Below are 27,134 nucleotides of genomic sequence, written 5' to 3'. Positions count from 1 at the left end.
AAACGGATTCTGCCACCGTGGTAACGATTCCTGGAATTCTGCTCAAATATGATTGGTTGAAAGATTTCAAATGGGTACTCCGCGCCTGCTCTTAAAATGTGTAAAGTAGGAATCAGGCCAAAAAATTAATTTTCAAGAAACTTACCAATTTTTGGTCCTGAAGTTCTCCGTTCTTAGATTTTGCCGGCCAAGGCAAAGCGGCAGAGATGATTTTCATTGATTGTTTTTAATCTTCCTGTTTCCTTTTCGTGTTGCTGAAAATAACAACAACCGATCATTTAGAGACTTTGAATCTGACCGCCTCTTTTGCAACAAAAACGTCAAAAGTTACGCGACCCCGCCAGGATTCGAACCTGGAATCCCCTGATTCGTAGTCAGATGCCTTATCCATTTGGCCACGGGGCCTCTCGGAAATGGAAATTAATATTTCCCATCCAAGTAAGATATCACGTTTTCAAAATCCATCTGACGTGAAGATTATAAAATGTTTTCACTTCGCCGATTTTCCCGAAGCGCCCCTGATCGTTGAGAAATAAAAAAAATTGGTTTCATGTCAAGTAAGATAGTAGTTGGTCTTACATATCTTCATCAGAATCTGTTTGTGGTATTTGACAAGTCAAGTTAAGTAATTTTTTTTCGTAACAATAGGTATTTTTTACGAGGAACAAATCTTTTTGGAATTTGTTTTGATTTCTGAGTTCAAATGAATTTTGCAGAATCAATCAATTGAAGCAGGGAATTTTGTCTAAACCACCAAATTATCTGGTCAGGATAGCTTGTATTCCAGCCATCTTTAAAACTTTTCCCGGACAAATCTCAGCGCTAGATGTCTTTTTCCTTTCTGCTTTCGTCGTTGTTCAGGTTGGACAAAAATGCATGGCTCTCCTGTTGAGAGATGTTATCTCTGTGATATCTTTATATTGAAAATAAGAACTATTTTAAGATTAAAAAACAAAATGAACGACCCCGCCAGGATTCGAACCTGGAATCCCCTGATTCGTAGTCAGATGCCTTATCCCTTGGGCCACAGGGCCTGCCTCGAGATAGTATTGTTTATATTAAATTCTTTGAATACTTCAAGTTCAAAAGTAATTAATTAACGGCTTCTTCATGAGAGACCGAGACAGGCTTGGTAATGAGGGTTGACCGATTTTCCTAAAAATCCACACACAAAGTCCTTATTATGCAGACTTATGTAAAATCCAAGCTTCAAAGCTCTTACACAAGAGGGTCTCGCCTCCGCTGTTTCAAACCATGTCATCTCTATCGGTCACAACATTAAATGGGACCCTTTTATTAAGTTTTAGCTTGTCACCAGTGCCTCGGTTTATTTTTAAATTTATAACTTTTTATTACAGTTATAACCGTCACTTTTGAAGATGTATGTTCATTGTTGTAAACATACGAAAGGTCAAGTTAATACAGTTACGTTTTTTAGACCATGCGTTGTCTATTTGTAATGTTTGTAGCCTCTTTTGGTGGGAGGTCGTGATTTACAAACAAAATAACAAGGATAACCGAAACAACCCTGGTTATTGGAATGAAAGTATCAACCTGTGTTCGATTTTGGCCTAGTGTTTAACCCTTCTACTCGGGTCACCCCGAGTCTCGACAAGGGTTACCCGGAGCAAGCATTTGACTGCAAAAGGGTTACCCTTTGGGGTGATTCAACCCGAGCTAGAGCTGAGTAACCCCGGGGGTCATGTTAAGAGTCCCTCGCTACCTTCTTCAATTGTTGGCACTCTACCTGTAGCCAACATAACATTTCGTTGTAACTTGGAAAATCTGAAAGAGGTTTTAAACTTGAACCGTCTATAACGGGTGAGAATTGGAATTTTTGTGACGTCTTGTAAAAAGACATTTAACTTGCTTTTTTTATGTTTTTTTTTTTTTTGTATATGCATTACTTGTATTAAACCGCTTTTTATAAGCAGCCAAATGTATCACGCCGCTTCATCGAAGTCTCTTGTCTTTTTCCTTTCTGCTGTTATGTGCAAATTCTTCCAGGTTAAATTCCAGTGGGAAAGTAGCATTCTTCTAGAAGCTATAATTAGAAATAGTTTTATTAACGAGCAGGAAAAACAGTTGTGATGCAATGAGGGGAGCTAGATCAGTAATTTGACCAGAAATTTCTCAATACATACATACATCCTTTATTATCTTTCCCCATGGGGGCTTTTCGAAGATAATATGGTACAATACTACAATTAAATACTAATACCTTGGTACTAATACTATTACTAATACTAATACCTTGAGAACGAGACAAATATAGCCATTCTCGCTTATATTAACTGCTAATTGCTATCAAACGGTTTTCACAGCAAGTTAGTGTAAAGTTTACGTTATATATTTAACAACCTTTGTCTGCAATTCTAAAATTAATCCCTGGTCGAATTCCAGAGGGAAAAGTAACCAGTTTTAGTCAAGATGCAGTTCATAAAAACAACCAAATTGGGTGAGAATTGTCTTCGCTCATGATGAGCACAAGTAACGCTGGCTTAGTTTCCTGTCCGATCTCGTCTTTACCAGAACTTGTCAAGAAGGGAAAGATCCCTTGTCTCGCGGAAAGCCTGGTGTTCGATGTCGAGGTGAAACCGGGGTATATTCATTACAATCCCAACGAAGTGACCGTGCTATATATATCGTGCAACGAAATGTTCGAGCCTATCTACCCCGTACCAGATATCTGGCGCACTCAAGAACACACAATGAAATTAAATACAAAGAGGGATTACGAAAACCTGGTAGCCATGTTCACCAAGCCAATTATAATGTGTGTTACAAGGAGGCAAGAGGACGAAGCCATGCTAAGCCGATTTGACATACACTTTATCGTTGTTTTCAGTCTATCGGATCCTGCAGTTGCACGAGAACTTTCGAGAATCTCTGAATACGTCGAAAAGCATCTCTGGAAACGAAAAAAATTTTTCCTAACGATAGACTTTTCAGAAAGACTGGATGAAATCTCACCTTTGGATCTGAACTGCCTTTTCCACGTGACTAATTTCCACGCGCCTAATCCCATTTTGACTCTGGACATTTTTTACTTGTGGTGTATTCTACTCCCGTGTTGCATCGCAGTCGCACTGCCTTATTGACTCTGCAGGAAATTACGCTGTGCGGACGAAATAATGGACTTGAACGCGCAGTTTTGCTTGCAAGCGACAGATTCGGTGCCTTTAGCACTCCATTTCTTCTCCGAGCGTCCGCCTCCACCCGGCCGATATCGAACGCAAAGCCATAAACATAGTCTGCGCGCTTGTCCCCAAACAGAACTTAAGGCGTTGCTCTACCTGATAAACTGTTAAAGAATCCTGATTTGATTTCTAATACTGTTTCTGCTGTCTTCAGCCTTCATAGGATGAAGTGCTTAAATTTCAGAACAATTATTAAGAAAGAATCCGTGGACAAAAACTTTGTACCGTGATCATTTACATCGCTTCGCAAACTTTAAATATCTTCTAAAAATATTATTTCTAACAGAATTAAATGTCGAAAGCAATTTTGAACTTCGTATGAGACATTTGAGAGTACTGGTGAAATGAAACTGACTGGATGAAATGCTACCTGTGATTGAGCAATGTCTGTGAAGTTTGAAATTTATTTTCTCGAGGTCCCTTGGGAAATTGTTTCCGGTGTTATTTCAGGTAACTATTTATATCTTAAGCTTTAAGAAAAAGTAAGAAAGGACCTGTAAAATACTTAGCATTATTCTGGTTCAAGGATTTTGTCGACTAAAAACTGAAATTTCTCGATTTCCTGTCGGATTTCGTTTTAAACACAATTCTCTCCAGGAACTCTTTCTGTAAACATAGTTGCTTCGAGGTTGTTAATCAACTTAGGTCCGAGCTTTTATTTCTTTTTTCAAACGGTAAACGAGAGGACTAATTAAGAACATATTCCCTAGTACACACAGAATATTGTTGTTGTTGATAGAAAGGAAAAGGGGTTATTAAAGCCGACCGTACCTTCTTCATTTCCCGTGTTGGGTGCGTGACCGACCCAAACATGGTCTGAATGGGGCATTGGAAACTCAGTCAACTTCTCACTAGCTATCAGTAATATATAGATTTAGCCAAGCCTAAAAGCGGAGCTCCTGGGCCGGGTTGTTCAAAGCCCGATATGATAACCCAGGTTAAGCGAGAATTTTGATTTGAGTTTTGTATGCTCTGCGGTGAGGTTTTCTGTATATTGTTTGGACTTTTGTTTTGAGTTTGAATAATCTCAAAATACACAAAATAACAGCTGTTTGCGGGTTTAAAAACTCAAAATTTTACAAAAAATGTATGAGCTCATCAGCGCTTTTGCCACCCAAATATTTTGCAGCTTTTTTGAAAACTCATTTCTCCATGGATACTACACCCAAAGAGCCAAAAATATCACCACTTACTAAGTTTTAAAGTCAATTCGTATCTAGCCGGCATGATGCCTTGTCCTCTGTGATGAGGACAAATGTAAACAATGACGTCAGCAGAGATTCGCCAATATAAAGCATCCAAACTTGTTTAATTTAGTAATAATCACGAGTCAGTCATGGCCTCATATTCCACCCTAATGATGTCACATTGCAAGATGTCTTCCATATTGGATCTGCCATCTTCAATTTCAACCGTTTAGAAAACACTTTTACGTAGGTTGGTAAGGTAGGTCAAATAACAAACAAAATTTACAACCATTCAGAGCAAAGTTAATTAAATTAGACAAGGTTTAAAAAACAATAAATAACAAAGGTGGGTGGCCAAGATGAGATCAACGCAGTGTGTCAATACCCAAGCAAATTTCCCGGCTTCACAAACTGACCGTGGAAAAATTTGCTAACAGTAATTAGCTACGTGAGTGAGTTTAAGTGACATGGTGACTTTGTTCCCCGTTATTACAAGCTTCAACTGATATTAATTAATTCAATTAATATTAATTCATTTAATCACTAAAAATTAAACACTTAAAGCTCAATAATTTATAAAAATATGCCCAAAATGTTATTCCCCTCTTAAAGAAGGTCGCCTTCCAGCGATTTAAAGAGAAAATTGTCGAGGAAAAGATGAACGATAGCGATAAAATAAAAAAAACTGCGTCTCTGTATTATTCGTTTTAAATTTTTTGAGGCTCGAACGAACGAATAACTCTAAAATAGAAAAGTAGGAACCCTGGAAAATGGTAATAAAAGATTGATACAAAATTATCATGTTATCCAGATTAGTGTGGAGAAAGGCCAACCATCGGCACTGCTAAGAAAAGTGTTTTTGGTACCTGACTGAAAAGAACAGTTGTTGAAAAGAAAAGTTGGTCGTTCTCTAGGGGCAATGCCAAAAGGCGGAGGCTTTGAAACGATGTTGTTTACTGCGTGCCTGTGACGAAGAGTGCGCGCTCTCAAGGAAACCATCTAGGAAAGAGGAGCGAAATAATAGTGGATGTGAAACATAACGTGCTTTCGAAAATTTGTTAAAATAATCAAACAGGTATGATGCCAATACATTATAACCCTCCTCCACCATTTTGAAAAATCAATTCTAAATAACGCTAGTCTTCATCGATCACATACTCCTGCCGTAAAGGTCTATAAAATGTTGGGAAGATACAGTCGTGGTCGACAAGAAAGTATCTGCACAATGCGAACGCAACGTTTTGGAGTGGTTCTTTTGTTCATGAAAAATACAAGTCTCCATCAAGTAATAGTTGTAAAATTTCTCAGCTGGGAGGTACTCATAGTTTCGTCCGTAAAGCACAACCGAGATCTGGTGTGGGTCGAGTTGCAAAGGCAGCTGTGTCCATCCCGAATGATCCAGGTCTTGAGGAACAAGTTAAGTCTACCGATCTCTTGGGCTGTTTTCCTGTTGAAGGTCGTCACGCTCATGTTGAGACGCAGTTGGTGTGTTTGTATTGACAGCCTCTCCTGTTCGAGTGCATCGACAAAGTTGTCTTGAGACTCGTTTTTGTAAAATTTCCGTGCTAAATGAGCCAAACGTTGTCGACACCAGGTTATCACACCTCGGAAGTCTTCGGCATATTCTTCCAAATAAACTGGAAAATGTTCGGAAACGCTCGTCTTTCCTTCGGGAAACATCATTCCAAGAATTTTCCGAAAACTTCACTAAATAATTTGCTGAGAACAGTGTTACTAAACCCCATTGCCCCAATATTTCTCACGTTGGGTAAAAAAGGTACTGAGAATACAAAAAAATGTTCGCACAGAGTGCCCGAAATACGAAACGCTACCAAAACGTTGCAAGGCAAAATTTTATGCTAACGGACTGAATATATGATAACGGAGTGAAGTTTGGCTGTGATTTCATGCAATGGAAGTAGGGGTTAATGTAGGATTATTAAAAGATTACATAGACCACCAACTAGGCCTTACAATAGGAAGGCAAGTCAATTAACAATACTCTTTTTCTGTAATTAACGCTCTTGCCGTTCTTACCTTGACAAGCAAATATATCTGACGTTGAATATTGCAACTTGAGCAATCAAAGAGATAGGTCTCGAGAGAAATAAAAGATTATCATAAATCTTGGCAAGTGAAAGAATAGGGAGCTTTTGTAACGACGACGGCGATGCCGAAGACGATGCCTATTGAAAATTAATTTATATTTTACCATCGGATTTTGCAATTATCTAGATCTGTTCCGTGTCCCCATCGGTCGAAAACATTTCAGATTTAATATATGATGACAGCGTTCAATTCCAAAAGGAACTACGAAAAAGTAGCTGGCGAGGTTCACGTTCTTGGTCATTTCAGCAATGCTGTTGCTTGCAGAGGACGGCTAGGAAATATAAATGTAACGACTAATAACGCACGCGCACAGGCATTGTGCTGCTAATCAATTTTGTTTGGTTTATGCTCTCGTTGTCGTTGCCCGATCGTGGTTTGATTAAGTTCCCTAATATAATCAAATTGACGCTATGGCAAGCGCAGCTAGATTAAAACTGCAATCAACCTTAACGTAAGGGGTATTCGGAGTTCTCCGTGTGTTCTCATATATATCTCCAGCATCAAGCGACAGAGGAGAAAGAGTGGGAAGGAGAGAGACCCTGGTAACGAGTTAGTACTTATTATTGTTTCCAGCTCTCTCTCTGTAGTTTAGATATTACTCTTGCACGCGTCTCTAAGCCGGTGGATTACGGAGTCACATTTTTCACAAGAAGTTTATATCATTTTGGCACGCGTGAAGCGGTGATTGGATTATCCGGTAACAACTAGGGAACGCGTTGTGACTAGAATTTTTATCATGTTTGGAAACGAAGATTGTTATCTAGGGTTGCTAGTATTTCGCAATAAACAGCGTTACTTCTGCTTGTGTAATGTAGAGCCCGTAGATAATTGGGGGAATGCTTAGGTTGACAGGACGGAGTCTTCTGTTGAAATCGTTTAGTTCTATCAAGAAAGGGCTGTTCTGAATATCGTGACATGAGCGCAGAGTTTAAAAAAATCAGGCAAATAACTCCGTTAGAGATATATATATATATAGATGTCATATATATCTGCCTACATTAGGGACTTTAAGTATACACCTAATGCTACAGTTCTCGACTCGCTATAGCATTTTAGTGCTAGATTTGTACTTTTTAAGTTTTTGTATTTGAGGACGGCATCCTCTTTAAGTTTTGATTGAAACATGGCTTCGTGCTCTGTATGTCTAAAAACGATGACCACGCCAAAACGAAGCACTCTCCCAAATCTGTTAGCTTCATTGTGGTATAAGCGTCTTTGAGGCACCGCTTTGGAGCTCTTTTCCAAAGTGTTCTCTGCTATTATCGAGTGGAATTGTGTTTAATCCAAGGCGGCCCGTTTTTATTTCTTTTACTGTTATGTCTGGCTTTTATACTGACTACACTAAGTCAAAGGGGGCTGGCCTCTTTCGACTGAACAAATTCGGCACCTGCTAAATTATTTACAATTTCCTTACGACACGCACTTGTTTTCCGTTGAGTTTTCTTGTTGCAAAAACTTAAAGAAGTAGATTTCTTTTTCATACTGATCACCACAAAAAATTCAAGGCTTCCAGAGAAAATGTTTTGTCTGTGACTGCCATGTTTTGCGTAAATTAAAAAAAAAAAAAAACGGTTGATTTGTGCGCATTGAAAATCAACCAAACTGATCAAAATCAATTAGACCACACGGGTTTGTTCTCAATTAATCAATCCTTTATTTCACTGTTCTTTGTCTGTCAATAGCGTCAACAGCGCTATTCAATAAAATCCATTAGGCATCTACATTGTTATAAAAGCCTATTCATTCCACTGTGCTATTCTGTCAGTCAGAGATAGCAGCTCTTGACACTGGCTCCACTGGCGTCCTTAAGCAGCACTTTCTAAATTCGTACACATCGCTCATTCTTGAAATATGGAAAATACTCTAGTACCAGAAGTTGTAATGTTTCCAATAACGTCGTTTCCATATATTTTGAACACCAAACCAGAACTGCAGCAGTGTTTCCTGCTCGATTTTGAAATTCGACCGGGCTGGATTGTTTACAACCCCAACGTGGTGACCGTTCTTTCTTGCAACCAAATGTTCCAGCCCGTGTACGAGTTGAATTCAATTTGGAACCCGGACAAACAGGTCTTTAAAATCAAGTGCAACGACGATCTGGAAGAATTGAAGAAGCTGCTGGCCAAGCCGATAGTATTCTGTACGACAAGACGACAAGAATGCGAAGCAATTATCAACGGTTTTGACACTGACTTTGTTCTTTTGTTGGATCCAAGCGACCATCAAATTGCGAAACAGATTGACAATATTGTAAATCGCGTGGAAGAGCGACTAAACTCTGGCCAAAAGTTTTGCTTCAAAGTCAACTTTTCAGACCTGTTAGACAGACTGACGCTGGGCAAGTTTAAAAGACTCGTTCACTGGTTGAACAATGAATTTCACATTACCAATCACTGCAGGCCCAATCACTTTTTGCAAATGAACGTGTGTCTCTTTTGGTGTGCCATGCTTCCAGTTTTCCTCATGGCTTCGCTTCCCTATCGCATCGCAAGGAGAGCTTGTGTTCACGATGAAGAAATACATTTGCTAGTAAGATTCAAATTAGAATTTTGTCCAGATACTGTTCTTGTTTTACACTTCTTTTCAGTTGATCAACCAATGCCCGGAAGATATGACACCAACGAAAAACTCTACATTGAACGCGACTGTTGTTCGGCTGAGCTAGAAACGCTTGTGTGCTTCAACCCTCAGGGAAACATCGATGCTAAAAAGAAGTAAATTGCTTTTAAAAATGAAGTAACTGAAAGCAAAGTTAGCAACCATTCTGGAAGAGAGAAGAAAGAAAAAGAATAAAACGTGTTAATTGTTGTGCCTGTTGTCCTTTTGAATGCTTATTTGTTGTCATTGTGTCCATTTACCTGAACCGAATGTCAAACTATGCAGTTACACAGGGACGAGGTAATTCGGGTCATAGATAGGGCATTTTTTTCCGACTGCTGTATTACATCGATTTTTGACATGAGTTTGTGATGTTTGCCATTTTTTGGGCGTTTTCATTGCGGGATTGTAGGGTTTTAAACCACCGCCCCTTTTCACAATCCACAGACCTAACCCACCAGCTATAAAAAAAGCCGGTTTCTGAAAGGGATTACATATACCTGATTCGAACTGCACCTTCTGGCGATAGAAATGTAAAATAATTTCCTGTACTCAGAGCGCAATATTTTTTTAAAAAAAAAAATGGAATATTTCGTTCGGCTCAGCCAAACTGCGACAGCCACAGTAAAAATGTGAATGTTAAGACGGATCAGATATCATGTTCATTAGGGTCTCGAGGGGGTTATCCAAAGCCATTGTCTCAAATTCAAATAAGCTTAGAATTTGCTGGCGTGTATGACACTATTTTAACCCCTTGAGAGGCTAACGAACATGATACCTCTCTTAAAATTTGCATCTCAACTGTGGCTGATTAAGGTCGGTAAAGCCCAACGGAATAATCCACTTTTTTTTTTTAAAGGGTTGTTTAAAAAAAAAAAAATTATTGCGCTCTGATTACAGGAAATTATTTTATATTTTAATCATGATTCGAGAGCAGAGAGACAAGATTTTTAATTGTACTGGTGATAAGTTGTTGGCCCTGTGTAGCACTATCTAGCCACAAATTTTTTAAAAGGGATTGATTCTGTTAACTCGGAGACTTATAATGTCTGAATTTTCATGCCTACAGAATATAAACTAAAAACCTTTCATTCAGTGGCGCAACTGGCAATAACGATATTTTTTTAAATGGTGTTAATAATATTTTACACTCAAACCCCCAACGTGCCAATCACCTTTCCAAGGAACGACCAGCCAGGCGGGAACTGGACCTAGCCTTTTGACATACACAGCTATCTCTCCATAAACTGGTCAAGCACGTGAATTCACCAGTGCCACGTGCCTCGATGTGAGCAACCCTCAATCCACGTGCCTCGTAAAATGAATTCACCAGTGCCACACGTGCCTCGATGCGAACAACCCGCAATCCTCGTACCTCTTAAAATAAATGATATGCATGTAAAGGCTCTACCCTGTTCCTACCAAAGTCGCGAGGGATCTAACTCGCGAGCCAGTACTCTTTAAATCTTTGGTTAAGGGTGCGGCACTGGAACATTGAAACCCTTACCCTGTACTAGACCATGATCAGCTTGATTTTGCAACCTTATTACAGACTAAGCACCAGAACTCCTACCCTATCCCACACTAGCTATTTTCAATACGGAAACCTCATGACTATGTTAGTCATTATCGATAAGACCAGCAACAAAAGCCCTTTACATTGCGTTTAACCGTCGGTCTGAATTAGGTAACCAGGTATTGACTTAAAGGTCAAGTCAGGTCAGCTCGGGTATTGATTATAGGGTCAGGCCTCAAAAAGGGCATAAAAGTTTTGGTCGGGTCATAAATAGGGTAGAGAAATTATAATCACAGATTTTGGTCTTAAATAGGGTAAGGGTTTTGGGAAGTGGGTCGCACACCCCAATCCGATTTTTCTGGGAGTAAACCCCCCTCCCCCGGGGATAGAGGGTGTCTGTTAAAAAGAGGTTTGTTAAGATTGCGCAATATATATTTTACATGCAGGTCAAGCCAAATTTCGCCTTCTTTCCCCCTCAATTAATTTTTTTTTTCTGACTTTCTGTGAAGATACTAGGATCCAAGATGGCAGATGCAGCCTTATTAACCTCATCGATGAAGTCATATGACGTAATGATCAACAACAAAATATGTGATCTTGTAGAGAAAGGAGAGGTCTATCTATTAAACTAATCGGAAAATTGCTTACATATGTATTATTACAACGAGGACCAAGGGGAAGGGTTTCCATCCACACCCACCCCACCCCCTTGTACTATTGCGGGAGTGCGAGTTTGCGTGTTCGTCCGAGGTTTTATACTTTAGACCACCTGGTACCATATAAAAAGAATGAGAGTATCGAAGTGCTCTTCGGTACCTTTGATTGAATTATCACGCAGAAGTTCATTGATATGTGAACAAAACATTAGAACCTCCTCAAACTAAAAGACTAAATCTCTTGGTATGAAAGGTCAGCGTGAAATCCAAGTGGATAGTATATTCTTGAATATATTATAACAACAGCAAATGTCGGCCTGAAGTGTAAAGTCCATGGGACTGAGCAATATTAAGGCTGTGATTTATCAGATCGTATTTTCTTGTCATATATTGATGTTTAATGTACAGTTTAGAAAGTTCGCCTTCTCTCTATAGTTTGAATACTTGATTACTCGAGTCATTTCGGTCGCACTAGTAAGTGTATGTAAATTTTCAATGAGAAGGAGGCGATAAAAATAATCCTTTGCGTTGAAAGAGAATTTAGAAATGAAAGGTCATCACAATTTATGGGTCTCTAGAGCCCAGAAATTGTAATTAAAATCAAAGTTATCGCAACTCAGAAGCCATGACCAAAACAACGCATAAAGAATTCATAAATATATTTAATTAACTTTACGGCCAATTAACACTTTTTTCTTTGTTAACAAGAAACAATCATCGTCATTTGGTTACTCCATGCTTTCGCTTTTTTTGTTGTTGTTGCTGTTGTTGTCTTCGGTTATGATTGTATAAAGGATCACCTTTACATTGAGCTTTGTTGCACTCAAGCGGATTATCATCGATCAGTTGCAGTTCTCGCGGCATGATGGCAGTATCACCTCCAGTAACGTACTTCCCAATGTCCTCTTTTCCTAACCTAATGGACAACGGACAGCTCACTCCGTTCAAAGGAGGTTGTTTTGTCTTCGATCTCGAAGTGAAACCAGGATGGATCAGGTGCAATCCAAATGAGGTCACCGTGTTGTCTTGTAACCAGATGTTCCAACCGATCTTCCCCGTTTCTCCAATGCTCAATGTTCAGGAACACACTCTTAGCGTAAAAACGCAACACGACTTTGAAACATTGCAAGAAATGTTCCCTCGACCAATTGTCTTGTGCGCCACGAGAAGACAAGAGGACGAGGCCATGATCGACGGGCTTGATACAGACTTTGTCATAGTCATATCGACCCGTCCGATTCCAGTATCGCGCAAGAGCTGTCGCGAATCACAGATCTCGTTGGTGAAAAGCTGAAAAGGCGAAAAAAAATTCTACCTCACGATAGATATCACGGATAAACTAGACGAGGTGTCACCACTGGAATATCGAAGTGACATTTTTTGGCTCCATTGTGACTTTTACATGACAAACTTTTCCTCGCCTTATGAGATTCTTTACCGCGATGTTTTCTGCATCTGGTGTTTCGTCGTACCATTTTGTTTACTTGTTGAGGTACCGTACAGGATCTATAGAAAATTACGTTGCAAGAAAGTTGATTTTGATTGCCGTCTAGAGCTCAAAATGTCTTACACAGTACCACCGATCTTGCAATGCTTTTCCACCGATAAGCCTTTTCCTGGTCGGTACTTACAACATGCAAAAAAGTACAACCCTTGCCTTCGTCGCCCACCAGAGATTCGTAGCCCCATTGCTGTATCCGAGTGCCAATCACAAGCGATTTGCACTATGACGTAATTTTGATACAACTCCAGAATCGTTTAGTACATGTTTGTTCACCGCTTAGATGTTCTCTTGCTATCTTCCTGGTCAAGCGAAACGTGGCGCCAGCAATGCCCAATTCCCACTACAAAAGGGAATCGTGTCTTCTTAATTCATCATCTTGGACTGGATATTTGGATGAATACAACTAAGTATTGGTCACTGTCATCAAAAAACAAGCAAACAAAACATTGAACAACGACAATACGAACTGAAATTAGCTCTCCCACGTCCGGTTTGCTCGTTTTTAATTGATTGGATTTAATCATTATTAAGTTCTTTCTGCGATAAAATGTCACGTGAACATATAAGGGCTTTGTGTTCCATTGCACCACCTAACATTGCGTAATAATTATTAGTGTTGCATTGTTTCATATTGGAAAACACAAGTTAGTTGCCATTACTAAATTTTATTATATGGCTTTGGCTTGTGGCCGGTATAACGCGCGCTCTGATTGGCTAAGAGCGAGATCTGAGCGGTCATTATGCAGCCGTAATGCCCACGGGCCGATTACGGATTATGCAAATTAGGAAGAGCCCAGCTCTGAAAATTCAAGCGCATTGAAACAATGAAAACCGATTAAAAACAGTGAGAGAAAGTAAGTAGCTAAAAAGTTTAGAGATTTTTCCTTAATAAAACTAATATAGAAGTTGTTTTTGACTTACCAGCCGGTAACCTTGGCGGGCACTAGTGAAAAACAATCAAAGTTTGCCGAGTCATAAGTAAAGCTAAAATCGCAGAGTGAAAGACACCATCGGCAGATCTGTCATGCATCCTGAGCAGAACACCACGAAGAAACGTATAAGTTATCATCTTAGTCACAACAATTACGGAAATATTGAACTCCGTCACAATTCTCATCGAATAGATTCCCTCGCTTTAACACAAGCAAGTGTAAATCAGCTTCCCTTGAGGATCATCAGATGTAAACAATCGGGCGGTTTCTGTCGGTAGCAGTGTTTCTGATAACTGCAGGAAGTTTTAGACGTTCACAAGGCTTGAAAAGTTCATCCATAAATCCCAGAATGAAGAAGGCGGAGATATGTTGTCGAAAGCGAATGTGAAGATCGAGTTATTCTGAGCAATTCATTCTGAAGCATTAGTTGGTTTGAACTATTTTGACGCACTTTCTGTCTTTTCTATATGCGTTGACGTTTCGCCACAAAAGTCGGAAAAACTCCCCAATCAACTTGTGGCACCACGATACTAAAATACCTTTTTGAGGCTGTGACAATCACTTTTCCCGTAAAGAAACGTATGTTTTTAACGGAATACGTAATACAGTGGTTTAGCTCACTGTGTAGTTTTGCACTGGGTTTGAGACGATGAATGAATCGGTAAACGCGCGCATCGCCGGATGTAAATTGACGACTTCCTCTCGAATAATTTTTTTCTTTTCCTTAATTCATGAGCCATATAATAAACAACTTAATAACCTCGACCGTTCGGTCGTTACGGGAAAATCTCAAACCTCGGCCTACCGTATTGACCTCGCTATCGCTCGGTCAATACGGCAAGACCTCAGTTTGAGATTTTCCCGTAACGACCTCACTCTCGGTTATTAAGTATTGCCGGTTTGGTTATACGGAGTATATAGCATAGAAAAAGGTAACTACACGTTTGTAGCCACCTTTTCTTTATGGTTGAAAGTGTAGAAACACGGAAGCATCATACGTGGCACTGCAGTGGCACGAGGCAAAATGCTATGATCGATTAAGGTCTTAGAAGAGACTTAACTTTAGCTGATCACATCAACAAAGTCGACAGTGGAATTGTTAACCACTTCGGTCAAAAGAGCAACGAAAGGAAAATGGTGCAACAACGGACAGTCAAGGAAAAAGGTTCTCGCCAGGACAATGGAAATGCACCAATCACAGTTCACCCTGGAGATCGTGACTCGATGAAGGCTACATCTCAACTGTGACTTCATCTTAAGACAAGCAAAGAGACTTATAGTTTTGTTTAACTTTTAATAAATGCAACGTAGCCCATCTATACACGATTCAAATGCATTATCTTTTTTCTTTACGGTGTTAATGTTGAATTAATGAGTAGAATACAAATGCTAAACGGATAGCTATCGCGGGGTGTTGTTCAAATTATATATATCTATATACAATATGTTTTGAACCGCGCAAAAGAGGAAACCGGCGTAAGGGTTATTTCTTAGTTGAGAAGCAGGCTTCTTTATAAGGCCCAGAGTCTTATTAGCTTAGAAATCTTATAGCCGGAAAAATATTTTTGCTTGCCTCTGTTTTGTTTTGTACGTTCGGGGAATAAGCTTTGAATGAAGGGATCACTTATCACATGTCGACTGCGAGCAGTCCCGATCTCCCTTTTGCCAGAGAACGCAAAGAAGAACTCAACACAAGTGAGTGGTCGTGAACGTGCGAGCGTGAAATGCGAAGCCGCAAGTACGCGCCCTCGGATTCCCGAGCAAAAGAGAGACTGTTCGCAGTCTATCGCGCCGTGATCGAGACGAAGCACTGGAATATGTTCGATGTAATTAGGGCGAGATGCTATTGCTCTGCACTGTACAAGCAAGCAAATTCGAGTCGTCGTGTAAGAGCTGCCAGGCTGTGTTAGGTGATCATTACGATAATCATGGTTTTCTTGACAGTTCTTCAGAGCAAGCTTGGTAATCCGTAACAATCGTGTCCCCGAAAGCAGTGCCCAGAATTCTCTAAAGAAAAGTGTTCTCGGAGCAGCCTGTGCCTTCTGACCTCGATTCTTGAACCGCATAGTAATCCTTAGATTCATCCAATTTGGAAAAATCAAAGTAATTCACTTCCTGAAGGATTACGTTTTCCATTGTGTCAAGAAGTTGTTGAAAACTCGGCCTCTCATCCGGGTCTTGTTTCCAACAATCGTTCATCACAGAGTAACTGAAAGGAGAGAAGAGAGAAGTTTTAAAAGTGATGAGCCTGTTTAATTTTTTTTAAATTTATTTTTATTTGTTTATTTTTTAAGTTCACATCACCGCATCACAACTCCAAGGGGCCTCTCCCGGCGCTGCGCCTGTTTAATGGATTAAAAGAACGACGCAAAGATGTAAGGCTATCCGTAGCGCTCATATACTAAGTTTTATGGCAAACGAATTTGTACATGGAGTGTCGAGATCTGCATTCAGACGTTTCAGGTCTGGAACCCTCACTGATGCGTTTTAAGTGTTTCCAGAAACACTTTATACACACAGATGAAGTCCTAAGGGACGGACCATTAGAAAAGTGATGGGGAGGGGGGGGGGGGAAGAAGGGGGGGGGGGGTGGGGGAAAAAACAAAAAAAAAATCATGCAAGGGAAAATGCCAAGAAAAAAAATTCGTGCAAGGAAGAAGGTAAAGAAAAAAAATTCATGTAGAAGGAAGGTCTAATTGTGACTTTTATTTAATATATAAAATTTGCCAGTGTCTATTAAAAATAATTCTTATTCAAAATATTATTATTAATAAATAAAGACGTCTAACAGTGTACTGAAGCGTTTTCCTCACACTGGATGAAATGACAAACATAAGGTGACATAAATTAATTCATACTACAATAGCCAGAAATGTCCTTCAGAAATCAACAATATTACCAGGCACAATATGAATAAACGAAAATCACTTTCTTCTTATTGAGAGGAGACAATTAGAATCTTGTTTTTGTTTTAAATTGCAGCTAGTGTACCTACAACATACACTGATCGTGAGCGGTAAACGGAATGGTACTCGACCAAAACACTTCAAAATCGGTAAAACTGTTAACTCTAAACGGCACAAATCTCTCTAAGGCATAACAACTGTTCACTGGAAACTGTCCAAATCTCTGCTGATAAACGTCCACGAAACTTAAATTTGTACGCGTAATAAACGCACGCGTAACCTAAATTTAAAATGTTTCCGTGCGCGTGTGCGTGCGCGCTATTCGCGCGTCACGCCACTTCAGAACTGTCTTCTTAACATATATATTTTAGTGATCCAGGAATTCCACCACCAGGGTTCCTACAAGAGTCTCTGACACAGTGAGTTGAAACAGACTCTCAGCCAACTCAGTGTGGATAACGTATGCACACAGTCCCGCCCGGTGCCAGTCACTTCCTTGGTACCTGCTTTGTGCAATACCCAGTTAGTGGCCAGCTTCTGTGAGTATCAAGAGTTGTGCTTGAAACAGAGTGCTGTGTAAATGTATAGTATGAAGTAGTTTTGTGTCAGGATCTTTTCACTGGATTGGATCTCTTTTAATTTAATGTACATGAACCTGTCATAACCAACAATAGTAGGGAAGTGTTTTCTTGGCTCAAAAGCACAACTTGTATTAATTGACCAAAGTAAACGTTCAACATATATAAAGGCGGCTATGCCCCCAGTCCACCTTCAACAGGACATTAAATGACTTAGTTTTATTAATCAGTTACATGTATATTTAATTTTTAATTACGTTATGCCAATTTCTGGCATGTTTTGGATAATGTACTTTATGCATATGTCCTTTTTTATTCATCAAAGGCAAACCATTCAATTCTACTGCGCTGGAATGCGCACAAACACCAGAAAGACATTTCAGGGAGGTGCAAAATGTATCCCATCATTCCTTTTAATGTCAGTGGACATCTTCGCCCGTCGGGGCATTTTGATAGAATGCAGCCAGCTACCAGACTATGTGGAACTCTCACACGAAAGGTGAGTCTTACATTTATTTTCTTTTTTTTCAGTAAAATGAAGCCTAAGTTTTAAATAAAAAATTAAATAACTTTTGAGAATCATTTGAATATTTCACTTTTACTAAACAGGTACCTTCTTTTTGGATTGACATTTTGGAGTGGAGGGCACTACAGAGGGGCTGTTTTGGTGAATGGAGTATGGCATTATTATGATGGGCTGTGGGAGTGGAATTCCAGAGGGCAGGGACTGAAAAAATGCACAGGGAAGCAGTCCACTCCAAGTGGCTTCCGCCTCTCTCACTGTGTGTACATTTTCGAAAAGATTTTGCATTGAAAAGTGGCTGTATCCTTTGATCTGTTGTGAGTGTAGAATAATTTATACAGCACAAAATCATAGATAATGAATTAAGATTTCACTGTTTCAAAAAAGCACTATTTGTCTGAAAAAAAGAAAAATTCGTGCAGAGGGTTTCACCTGAAAAAAACATTCCTGCACAAGCAGCGAGCGAAAAAAAAACAATCGTGAAAGCTGAAAATTCCCCACCCCCCCCCCCCCCCCATCATTTTTCTAATGGTCCATCCCTAATAGGAGTAACTGTCGAAATGAATTTATTCCAGTTCTGATCAACGCATTGTAGAACTACAGAAGCGTTGGTTAGTGGGCAATCAGGGGCACGCAACGAGCAAATTTGTCAGAATTGACCTGGGACCATCATGGCAACGAAAACCAATAAATAGACTGTGAGCGCAGAACTTAACGTTACTCACAGGACGGTTTGTGAATCACGTGTCTTCTTGTTGTCACAGATATTCTAAACGCGTTTCAAACATTCCCCAGAATAATGTTGGTGAGACAGTTTATTGTAAACAGCATTTATTGAAGCGAAGCGATGTACACAGATAATGCGAAGCGTAACGAATCAAATATCGAAGCGATGTAGAGAAGCGTCGTAAAGAAGCGTAGTTGAGAAACGATTGAGAAACGGTGAAAACGGTGAAACGGTTTCGAAAACTAAGAAACAAATAACGAAGTAGAAACTACAATTAGGCTAGCTAGAAAACTACTACAAACTTAGGAAACAAACGTTTGGTAATGCAAAGACAATAAAAGACATTCAATAATGAAAAAACTTACTTCTGTGTCCGCGTGAGGGATTTCACATGCGTTGAGTTGAGCCTAAGAGTTTGAACTTAACACGATGACACGTTGACTAGGACTGGTTTTTGAACACGTTCACGTAGGGGCCAAACCACCCCCCAAATGTTTCGTCAGTTCTTGGGTATTTCACATTATTTCGCATTACTTAAAGAGTATTGACTCTTTCTACACCAAACTTGGCAGATGAGCAGGAGACCTATTGCCAATTATATTTACGTGAAAAATGTCAGTAAATGTCAAAGTTGTGACGTCACAGTGATGACGTCATGTTTTTTTGCCACTTTTGAAGTTTTTAATATGCATATTTTTTACAATGTGTTCGAAAGAGCACATCAAGAGGAGTTGAAACCTGAAAAAATTTTGTCCATATCACAAAAATTAAATGAAATATGGCATTTTTAAATATGAAAAATAGCTCTGTAAAATATGGGGTCCCCCCTTGAGAAAAATCCCCAAATTGGAGCCGTAATTTTGTTCCAGCAAATACAGCTATGTTGCACATGTGATGTGCCAGATGACTAAAGCAAAAATAAAGAAGAAATTCGGAATAAAAAATTATCCCTCTAGTGTTATTGCGTTAAAATTAGTTTCGTTACGTCATAACCTGTGACGTCACCCGTTTTTTACTGTTAATACCATCCTAACAAAGCCGAAAATCAAATTTCTAAAACCATACGATTTTTGACAACATCAAGCTTTCTATTTTTCTAGATTATTAGCCTTCCTAGAATAAAACGGAAAAAAATAAACCAGAGAGACTGACTTAAGAAGGACAGTATGGTTAACCAAATTCCGGGGGGGGGGACAACAAAAACATTTTTAACTTACCATATCTCGAAAAATAATCATCGTAGCAAAAAACGGTTTCCGGCATTTTACTCTTAAGTCAAGACCTTTCCAATGAAGTAATCTTTTTATCAGATTTTACAAAAAATTATAGCACGTTTTGGTGACGTCATCAATTATGACGTCATAATCGGACATTTTGTCACAACTTCCAAATTAAAATAAACTGGAGAACAAAGAAAGCTCATCTGCCAAACTTGGTTCAGAAATACATAAACCAAGCAAATATAGCCTTCATGAAACATTAGGGGGGTGGTTTGGCCCCTACGTGTTAGAAGAAATATTACCTAATACAAAGCATAATAGATTTCTTTGTTTCGTTAACCGTACGTGGGCAAACACACCCGCAAAAATACCCACAAAAAAGGACGTCCTATGATTAATACAAAGAAACTTTAAAGGCTAGAAAGGAAATTAAAAACCATAAAATATTTTGCGGTAACATTTCCGGCCCCTTAAACGCTGTAAAGCTGTTTAAAACTATAAAAGCAAGAATTATAAAGGCTGAGCGAAAGATCTTATACTGAACCCTAGATTCCTAGGAACTAAGAAACTATTAATGCAATTAAATGTTCAAGTAATGTTCAGGCTTTCATGTAAGCTTGTCAGCAACTCATTTCCCGTCATCACCAGCGTCCATTCTTTCTTCTGTAGTGAGCAGGAGAACGAGCTTGTTCACTGGTCTACGCAGTTCTGCTGCTTGGGTCCTAAGGACAACACTTCTGACGAAACCTTTAGCGTCTGGTTCCACCTTGATAACTACGCCCATTGGCCAAACATTTCGAGGTACGTTCTCATCTTTCAGCAGGACAACGTCGTCGACCTTCAAGTTGCGCCTGTCTTTGTTCCACTTGGGTCGCTCTTGGAGCATTGGTAAGTACTCCTTTTTCCATCGCGACCAGAACAGGTTGCAAAGGTACTAAACTCGACGCCAACGTCGGCGCATGTAAACATCATTGCGCTGGAATTTGCCGGGCGGTGGTAGAACAATGCTTGTCTTCATTGTCAGGATCTGATTGGGAGATAGCGGGACAGGATCTTTAGCATCACTTGAGATAGCGGTGAGCGGTCTTGAGTTAATGATAGCTTCAACCTTACACATTAAGGTCTGTAAGGAATCGTCATCTAAACGACTCCCGTGTTCACGTAGGAGAGTATCAAAGATTCTACGTCCTAATTTGCCTTTCCCAGACTCCGCCCATGTGGCTTGCAGCAGGAGGGTTGAACTTCCAATCAATCTGTTGCTGGCCGAGCTTCTCTGTAATCTCCTCGTGATCCATTTCGTTGACAGCTTGGCGTAGCTCTCGTTTCGCACCAACAAAATTGGTACCGTTGTCGCTCCTTATCTCGCGCACAGGACCGTGACGGGCGATGAAACGGCGAAGTACATTAAGGAAGCAGTCTGTCTCGAGCGAGTGGGCGACTTCAGTGTAAACTGCTCTGCTTACGAGGCAAGTAAACAATGCTCCATATGTTTTACGTTCCTTGCGACCTTCTTTCGTAACGTAGGGACCAAAATAATCCACTCCGACGTAGGTGAAGGGTGGTGCTGGGGTCACTCGGTCCTCTGGCAAATCAGCCATCTTCTGATCTTGGGGCGTGGCTTTAATTCGTCTGCACGAGACACATGAGGAAATCAGCTGACGTACCGCGGAGTTAGCTCTGACAATCCAGTACCTTTCGAGTAATTTAGCGAGGACGTGTCCACGTCCTGCGTGACCAAGTTGCTCGTGCGTGTAACGGATAATTAATGTTGTCACGTGACTCTTTCGAGGCAAGATTATGGGATGTTTGGACTCTTCTGGAATGTCAGCATAATTCAATCGGCCACCGACTCGTAGAAGACCTCCACCAACAAATGGATCCAGGCGATAAAGGGAGCTGGTCTTTCTTATTTCGGTCTTGCTCTTCTGGGGGCGTGCCCGTTCATGTCCCGGTTTGTTATCGCTTTCTTGATCGAGGCTCTTCAACTCGGTATCAAAGCTTTGGGACTGAGTGAAACGAATTATTGCGTGCTCTGCTTCTTCTAGCTCCCGAACGGTAAGAGATGAGTGGTCTTCGTTAAGCTTTCTTGCCTTAACGTTAATGGCGCTGGACGAGCCATATTTCGCACTGATTCTCTTTAGTCTTCTTTCTTGGAGAATGGCTTTCACTCTCAAAAAAACCGCAACGGTTTTCTTTAAGCGATACCAGTCGGAGAAATGCTGGAGTAGCTTCGTTACGGTGGATGTAGGTGATGGGTTTGTGATCGTTGTTACACACGCATTCACTTGTTTCTTGACTTCTGGATCTTCGTTACTAATTTTGCCAAATGACGACGGTTGCGTAGGCCAATCTTTTTCGGGCTCCCACAGAAACTTCGGTCCTTTCAGCCAACGTTGTTGTTCGTTCAGTGCTTTAGCATCTAATCCACGAGAGGCATCGTCGGCAGGATTCTCTTTTTTGTCCACGTATCTCCACTGACTTGGATCTGACAGGTTACGAATCATTTGGACTCGATTGGCGACGAAGACTTGAAATCGTTTCTGATTTGTTGTCTATCAACTTTATTGGTCACAAAATTACAATATAATTAAAAGAAGAAAAGGACTAATAGGAATTGCGCGAACGGGAAAATAAAGTTACCCACGCGAGGCGCAACCCTAAAAGCTGGTAAGAATGGTGATAGAAAATCTTAAATTTGATAAAAATTACAATAAAATCTAATAATTACTTATAGTTAAAAATTGTAGTTAAATCTAATTAATTACAATAGTTTAAGACAAGATGCGGATAATATTAGTCACAGGAAATTAAGAGCGGTGGCAAGGGCAGTTACGGAAGAGGAACCAGGAGCAGGGCATGTCAATATCATAGGTAGTGTCCAGTAAAGTAAAATAAGTGGCGTGCAAAATTAGGATCGTTGCTGATGTAACGCAGCACTGTAATCGAGTCGGTGTGATATTGGATGATGTCAAGTTTTTCGTCAAGTTTTTTCTTGAGAATCTCGCTGAGGCGAACGGAGACCGTGGCAGCAGTCAGTTCCAGGCGCGGGATTGTCACTGCCTTGATCGGCGCGAGGCGTGTTTTTCCCATCAGGAAAGAGCAGTGTATGCGATCGTTTTCGTCGCAAAGACGTAAATATGCGGCTGAGCCATAGCCCACGGAGCTTGCGTCGGAAAATATGTGGAGCTGTCTGGACCTCACTTCTGCAAAGTCTATTGGCTTCACACAGCGAGGGACAAGTATGCGTTCGAGCAAGGGCAGCTCATTTCGCCATTTTTCCCATCGGTTAAGGTAAGAGTCAGGAAGTTCATCATCCCAACCTAGCTTCTCTTCTTTACAAAGGTCTTGAAGCAACTTCTTAGCAGCCAGGTGAAGGGTGCTGCGAATCCTTAAGGGTCGTAGATGGAAGATACAATTGAAAGTATTCCTCTTGTAAGCGGTTTATCCTTTATCGTGATGCGAAATCTGAAGGTGTCGGATTCGACACACCACTGTACATCAAGAGCACGTTCAATGGGTAGCGCATCGTAGTTTAGATCCAACCTTTTAACATCTTTGGAACGTTCTTCCTCGGGAATGGACTCAAGGACATTTCGTCGGTTGCAGATGAACTCAGTAAGACGAAATCCACCTTTAGCGCATGCTTGACGCAAACCTTCGATTTGTTCCTTGGCTTTGGTTTCTGAGCTGACCGAACGGAGGCAGTCGTCTACGTAGAAGTTGCGGCGCATCGTACTTGCAACAGCACTTCCGTATTCTTCTTCGTTATCGTCTGCTGTCTTTCGTAGGGCGTAGTTGGAGCAACTTGGCGAAGACACAGCTCCAAAGGGGTGAACAGTCATTCGATACTCCACAAGTTGGGCATTCAGGTCACCGTTTGGCCACCACAGGAAACTTAAGAAGTCGCGTTGCTCTACGGGAACAACGACTGGGTAGAACATGGCTTCGACATCGCCCATGAAGGCCACTGGCTCTTGTCTGAAACGAGTTAGGACGCCGACCAGAGAATTGGTAAGATCAGGCCCTTGGAGTAGTTGGTCGTTCAGGGAGGTTCCAGCGAACTTGGCGCTGCAGTCGAAAACCACTCTGATCTTCTCGGGTTTTTTAGGATGGTACACGCCATGATGAGGTATGTACCACGCCTTACCGGGATCTGTCTTCAGACTTCTCTGCGTAACCTTTGTTGATTATTTCGTTGATAAAGGCTACATAATCGTTCCGGTACTGGTTATTCTGGATCATTTTCTTTCTTTGCCAGAGCGCTCGCTTAACGGCTTGTTCTCGATTGTTCGGTAGATCCACTTCAGACTGCCGGAAAGGGAGAGGGATTTCATAATGACCCGCTGTAAGCCCGATACCGTTGGACACTTTCGTAAGAAATCTTCTATCTTCCTGGGAATGGCCCAGTTCTTCTGGAAGGTTGCTTGAGGCTTTCCCACTGAAGTCGAGCTCGAACATCTTGAGTAGTGATCTAGGGCTGACGATTTCTTTTATGCTCTCCACTTCTCTCACAGCGATCCTGTTTACGGTTACTTTATTCGTTAATGGTTCCGTTGTTACTTACCGAGGACCGCTGACCGTCCAGCCGTGATTCAGCCTTAAAGCAAAAGGACCATCGCCCTTGTTTGGTACCACGCTATGCGGAACGAGTGCAGCTGGGCAATTACTTCCTATTAGCAGGCCAATGTCCAAATCGCGATCGTAGGCTGGGATTTCACTGGCAATTTCTTTAAGATGATCCAAGCGACTGACAATTTCAGGGGTTGGAATCTGGTCATGACCGACAGGAATCTCGTCTCTCGTGTAAGCTCGCGGTAAATCGACAGGATTTCTGCCGTCCAGATCAGTAACGACCAGGTCCTTGACGACGACACTTTCAACGAGGCTGTGACCATGCATGGTTCCTAACTGCAGGGTTGTCTTTGTGCCTGCTGCTTCCAAGTGGTTTTTCAGGCTTTCGGTAAGGAAGCAACCTACACTTCCATTGTCATAAAAGGCATAGGTCTTCACTGCCTTATTGGTCTCCTTCTGCTTAACTATCACGGGAAGAATAGCTTGCAAAATAATGTCTTCGTTATTGTCGTTGTGCGGAATATCCGTGCAAGCGTTGTTGACTTTAGCAGTCTTCCCGTTTAGCTTTTCGTCGGCGCTGCTTTCTTTCACGAATGAAAAGCCATCCACGTGCAGTAGGGTGGGGTGTGGTTTCTTGCATTTCTTACACACTCTCTTCTTCTTGCAGTTCTTGGAAACGTGATATCTTCCGTAGCAGCCAAAAACACAAGGATTTTTCCATAAGAGTCCTTCGTCTCCCCGTTACCGATTTTCTCTTGAAGATTTCGCAGTCTTCGAGATCGTGTGGCTTGTCACAGAAAGGGCATCGGTCAGCAGTGATATTTAGGCGGGGAGGCCCTACCCCGTTTGGAGGGGAGGAGTTGGCATCTATATCCATGTTGGTGACAAAGCTGGAACTTTTGGGTTTAGGAGGCGGCAACTTTTTACTGTCGTCCGGGGGGTTGTACGATTTGGGCTTTGTTCTTGCACTGTTAAGCGTGTCTTTGCTGTGAATCGGGTCGTTTGCAGATTCAGTCGCGTGCTCCACAAATTCGATCAAGTCTACGAAGCTTGCGACTTTTCCGTCCTTTCGTCTGCCCTTTACTGCGGTTTCGCGCCACTTCGTTTGCAAGTTTGTTGGCAATTTCTGCACGACGGTCTGCATGTCAAATGTGCGAGGCTTTTCATTGCGTTCTTGCATTTGATAAGAAAGAGGGAGAACCGCTTTAGGGCTGGAGTATCGTCATGCTTAATGAATGGCCAGTTGCTGAGTTTCTGCATGTAGGCAGTAGAGACTTTGTATGGGTCTCCGTACTCCTTTTCGAGAAGTTTTCGCGCTTCTTCGTATCCTTCTTCTGGCTCAATGTAGAGGCAACCGCCTATCGTCTCCTTTGGTTGTCCAACAAGATGTTGATCAAGATAATAAAGCCTGTCCGCGCTACTAACTACCTTTGAGTGTATACGCGCATCGAACGCCATGACGAAAGTCTTGAACTCCATTGGATCCCCATTGAATTTTGGAATTTCTGGTTGGGGAAGAGATATAGCAGTGGCTAATTGTCGTTGCGAAGTGATCATTTGCTGAATTTGTTCGTGTTGGAATTTAAATACTTCTTTAAGAATTTCTTCCTCATCTGTCTGGCTGGGCGCTTTGTCACTATCTTCTCTTTTCGTTTCGGTTTTGATTTCGCCAGGGAAGGCAAGGTAAAATTCAGATGCTGGATTCAATGGTGAGGCTACATGGCGCGTTTCACTTTCTGTTTTGACACGAGGTCTGCCACCCATGGTTGTGGCTGCCAACGAAGGCAGTGCGCGTTTTGCATTAGAAGAGGATTTCGGTTCCGGAAGGTTAAGAAATTCACTTTTGTCGTCGTTCAAAGTTTTTTAATTCTCTCCTCTTCTTCGATTTCGGTAAAAGCCCTTTCTCTTGCTTGCGCTTTTGCAATCCTAAGTTCAAGCTCGAGTTGTTTTTCGGCTACTTCCAGTTCTAGCTTCTTTTTCAGCATGGATTTCTCGGCCAATAACTCCGCAACCTTTGCTCTTTCTTGTGCCCGGGCCGAAGAAGACGAGCGTATCGACGAGCGTCACTTGTGTGACTTGCGTGACACATACGTTTGCTGCAAGCCCGAGCGTTTATCTGAAAGGTGGTCTAATTGATCACTTAGGCGTTCTTCGCAGATTCTAATCCAATCCACCACTTGTTTCCGGTATTCGCAAATTTCACTTTCTTTTGAATTGAAATGGAGAGCCGCTCTTTCTTTGTCTTCTGGTAAAGTTAATTCGTGAAGATGTCTATCATAAGCATCTTGAAATTGTTGACATAATCTGTCAAGATCGGTAAGTTCATTGTTTACCAGGTGCAGATTGTTTTCGTCACACATCAATTCCGTCATTTCTGTCCGTTTGCGGGAAACGCCCTTAATGCGGTGATTTGGTCGTTTCTGAGACGCCGAAGGTTTTCTTCTTGGCCCTTCTCGGTAAGTTTTCGACTCCTTACGCTCGAGGCTCCTAGTTCTGAGTCGTTATCAAGATCTTCGTTGAGCGGTATTTCTTTCGTTTTATCGATGTCTAGATTAGCATTTACGAATTCATCATCTTCCGTTTTGTCATCGCCATGTGCGTTCGTGACGTTTTCCAAGGCCCCATTGTCCGACCACGTGCGTTCGTTTGCTTCTATATCACGTTAATTCGAATCGGCCATTTTCCTTAAAATTCAGACGAACCAAGCGTTTTAATAATACCTTGACGTTTACGTTAACTGGCGCGTACTGAGACGTTAGAGGACTTTAGCCAAGAATTTTCGAAACGAATGTGAGCGCAGAACTTAACGTTACTCACAGGACGGTTTGTGAATCACGTATCCTCTCGTTGTCACAGATATTCTAAACGCGTTTCAAACATTCCCCGGAATAATGTTGGTGAAACAG

At 41.1% G+C, this 27,134-nt stretch overlaps 2 protein-coding genes and 2 non-coding genes across 4 annotated transcripts in view; all 4 read right to left on the bottom strand.

The window, feature by feature from the left end:
• The window catches only part of LOC149103707 (uncharacterized), a 153,962-nt gene extending 131,788 nt beyond the window's left edge, over positions 1 to 22,174 (bottom strand). Inside the window, exon 1 of the mRNA XM_089273202.1 lies at positions 19,719 to 22,174. Within this exon, the coding sequence (XP_089129328.1) occupies positions 20,838 to 22,160 (1,323 nt within the window). The 5' untranslated portion in view covers positions 22,161 to 22,174 and the 3' untranslated portion in view covers positions 19,719 to 20,837. The remainder of the gene's footprint in view (positions 1 to 19,718) is intronic.
• Positions 333 to 405, bottom strand: Trnar-acg (transfer RNA arginine (anticodon ACG)). The gene has a single exon. It is a non-coding gene; the product is annotated as a tRNA-Arg (tRNA).
• Positions 962 to 1,034, bottom strand: Trnar-acg (transfer RNA arginine (anticodon ACG)). The gene has a single exon. It is a non-coding gene; the product is annotated as a tRNA-Arg (tRNA).
• A 347-nt stretch (positions 22,175 to 22,521) lies between the features above and the next one.
• LOC149103706 (uncharacterized) lies at positions 22,522 to 25,992 on the bottom strand. The gene is made up of 5 exons (XM_089274203.1): positions 25,430 to 25,992; positions 24,221 to 24,913; positions 23,804 to 24,175; positions 23,146 to 23,634; positions 22,522 to 23,044 (listed from the first exon to the last, which is right to left on the bottom strand). The coding sequence occupies exons 1-5, from the start codon at positions 25,990 to 25,992 to the stop codon at positions 22,522 to 22,524; spliced, it is 2,640 nt and encodes an 879-aa protein (XP_089130329.1).
• Between the last annotated feature and the right edge of the window lie 1,142 nt (positions 25,993 to 27,134).

The sequence above is a fragment of the Orbicella faveolata genome, unplaced genomic scaffold (genome assembly GCF_042242905.1).
Source record: "Orbicella faveolata isolate gen_17 unplaced genomic scaffold, um_ofav_v1 contig_35, whole genome shotgun sequence".
Classification (NCBI taxonomy): domain Eukaryota; kingdom Metazoa; phylum Cnidaria; class Anthozoa; order Scleractinia; family Merulinidae; genus Orbicella; species Orbicella faveolata.
Note: the sequence above shows the minus strand (reverse complement) of the source record. Positions and strands in the feature narration are given on the sequence as shown.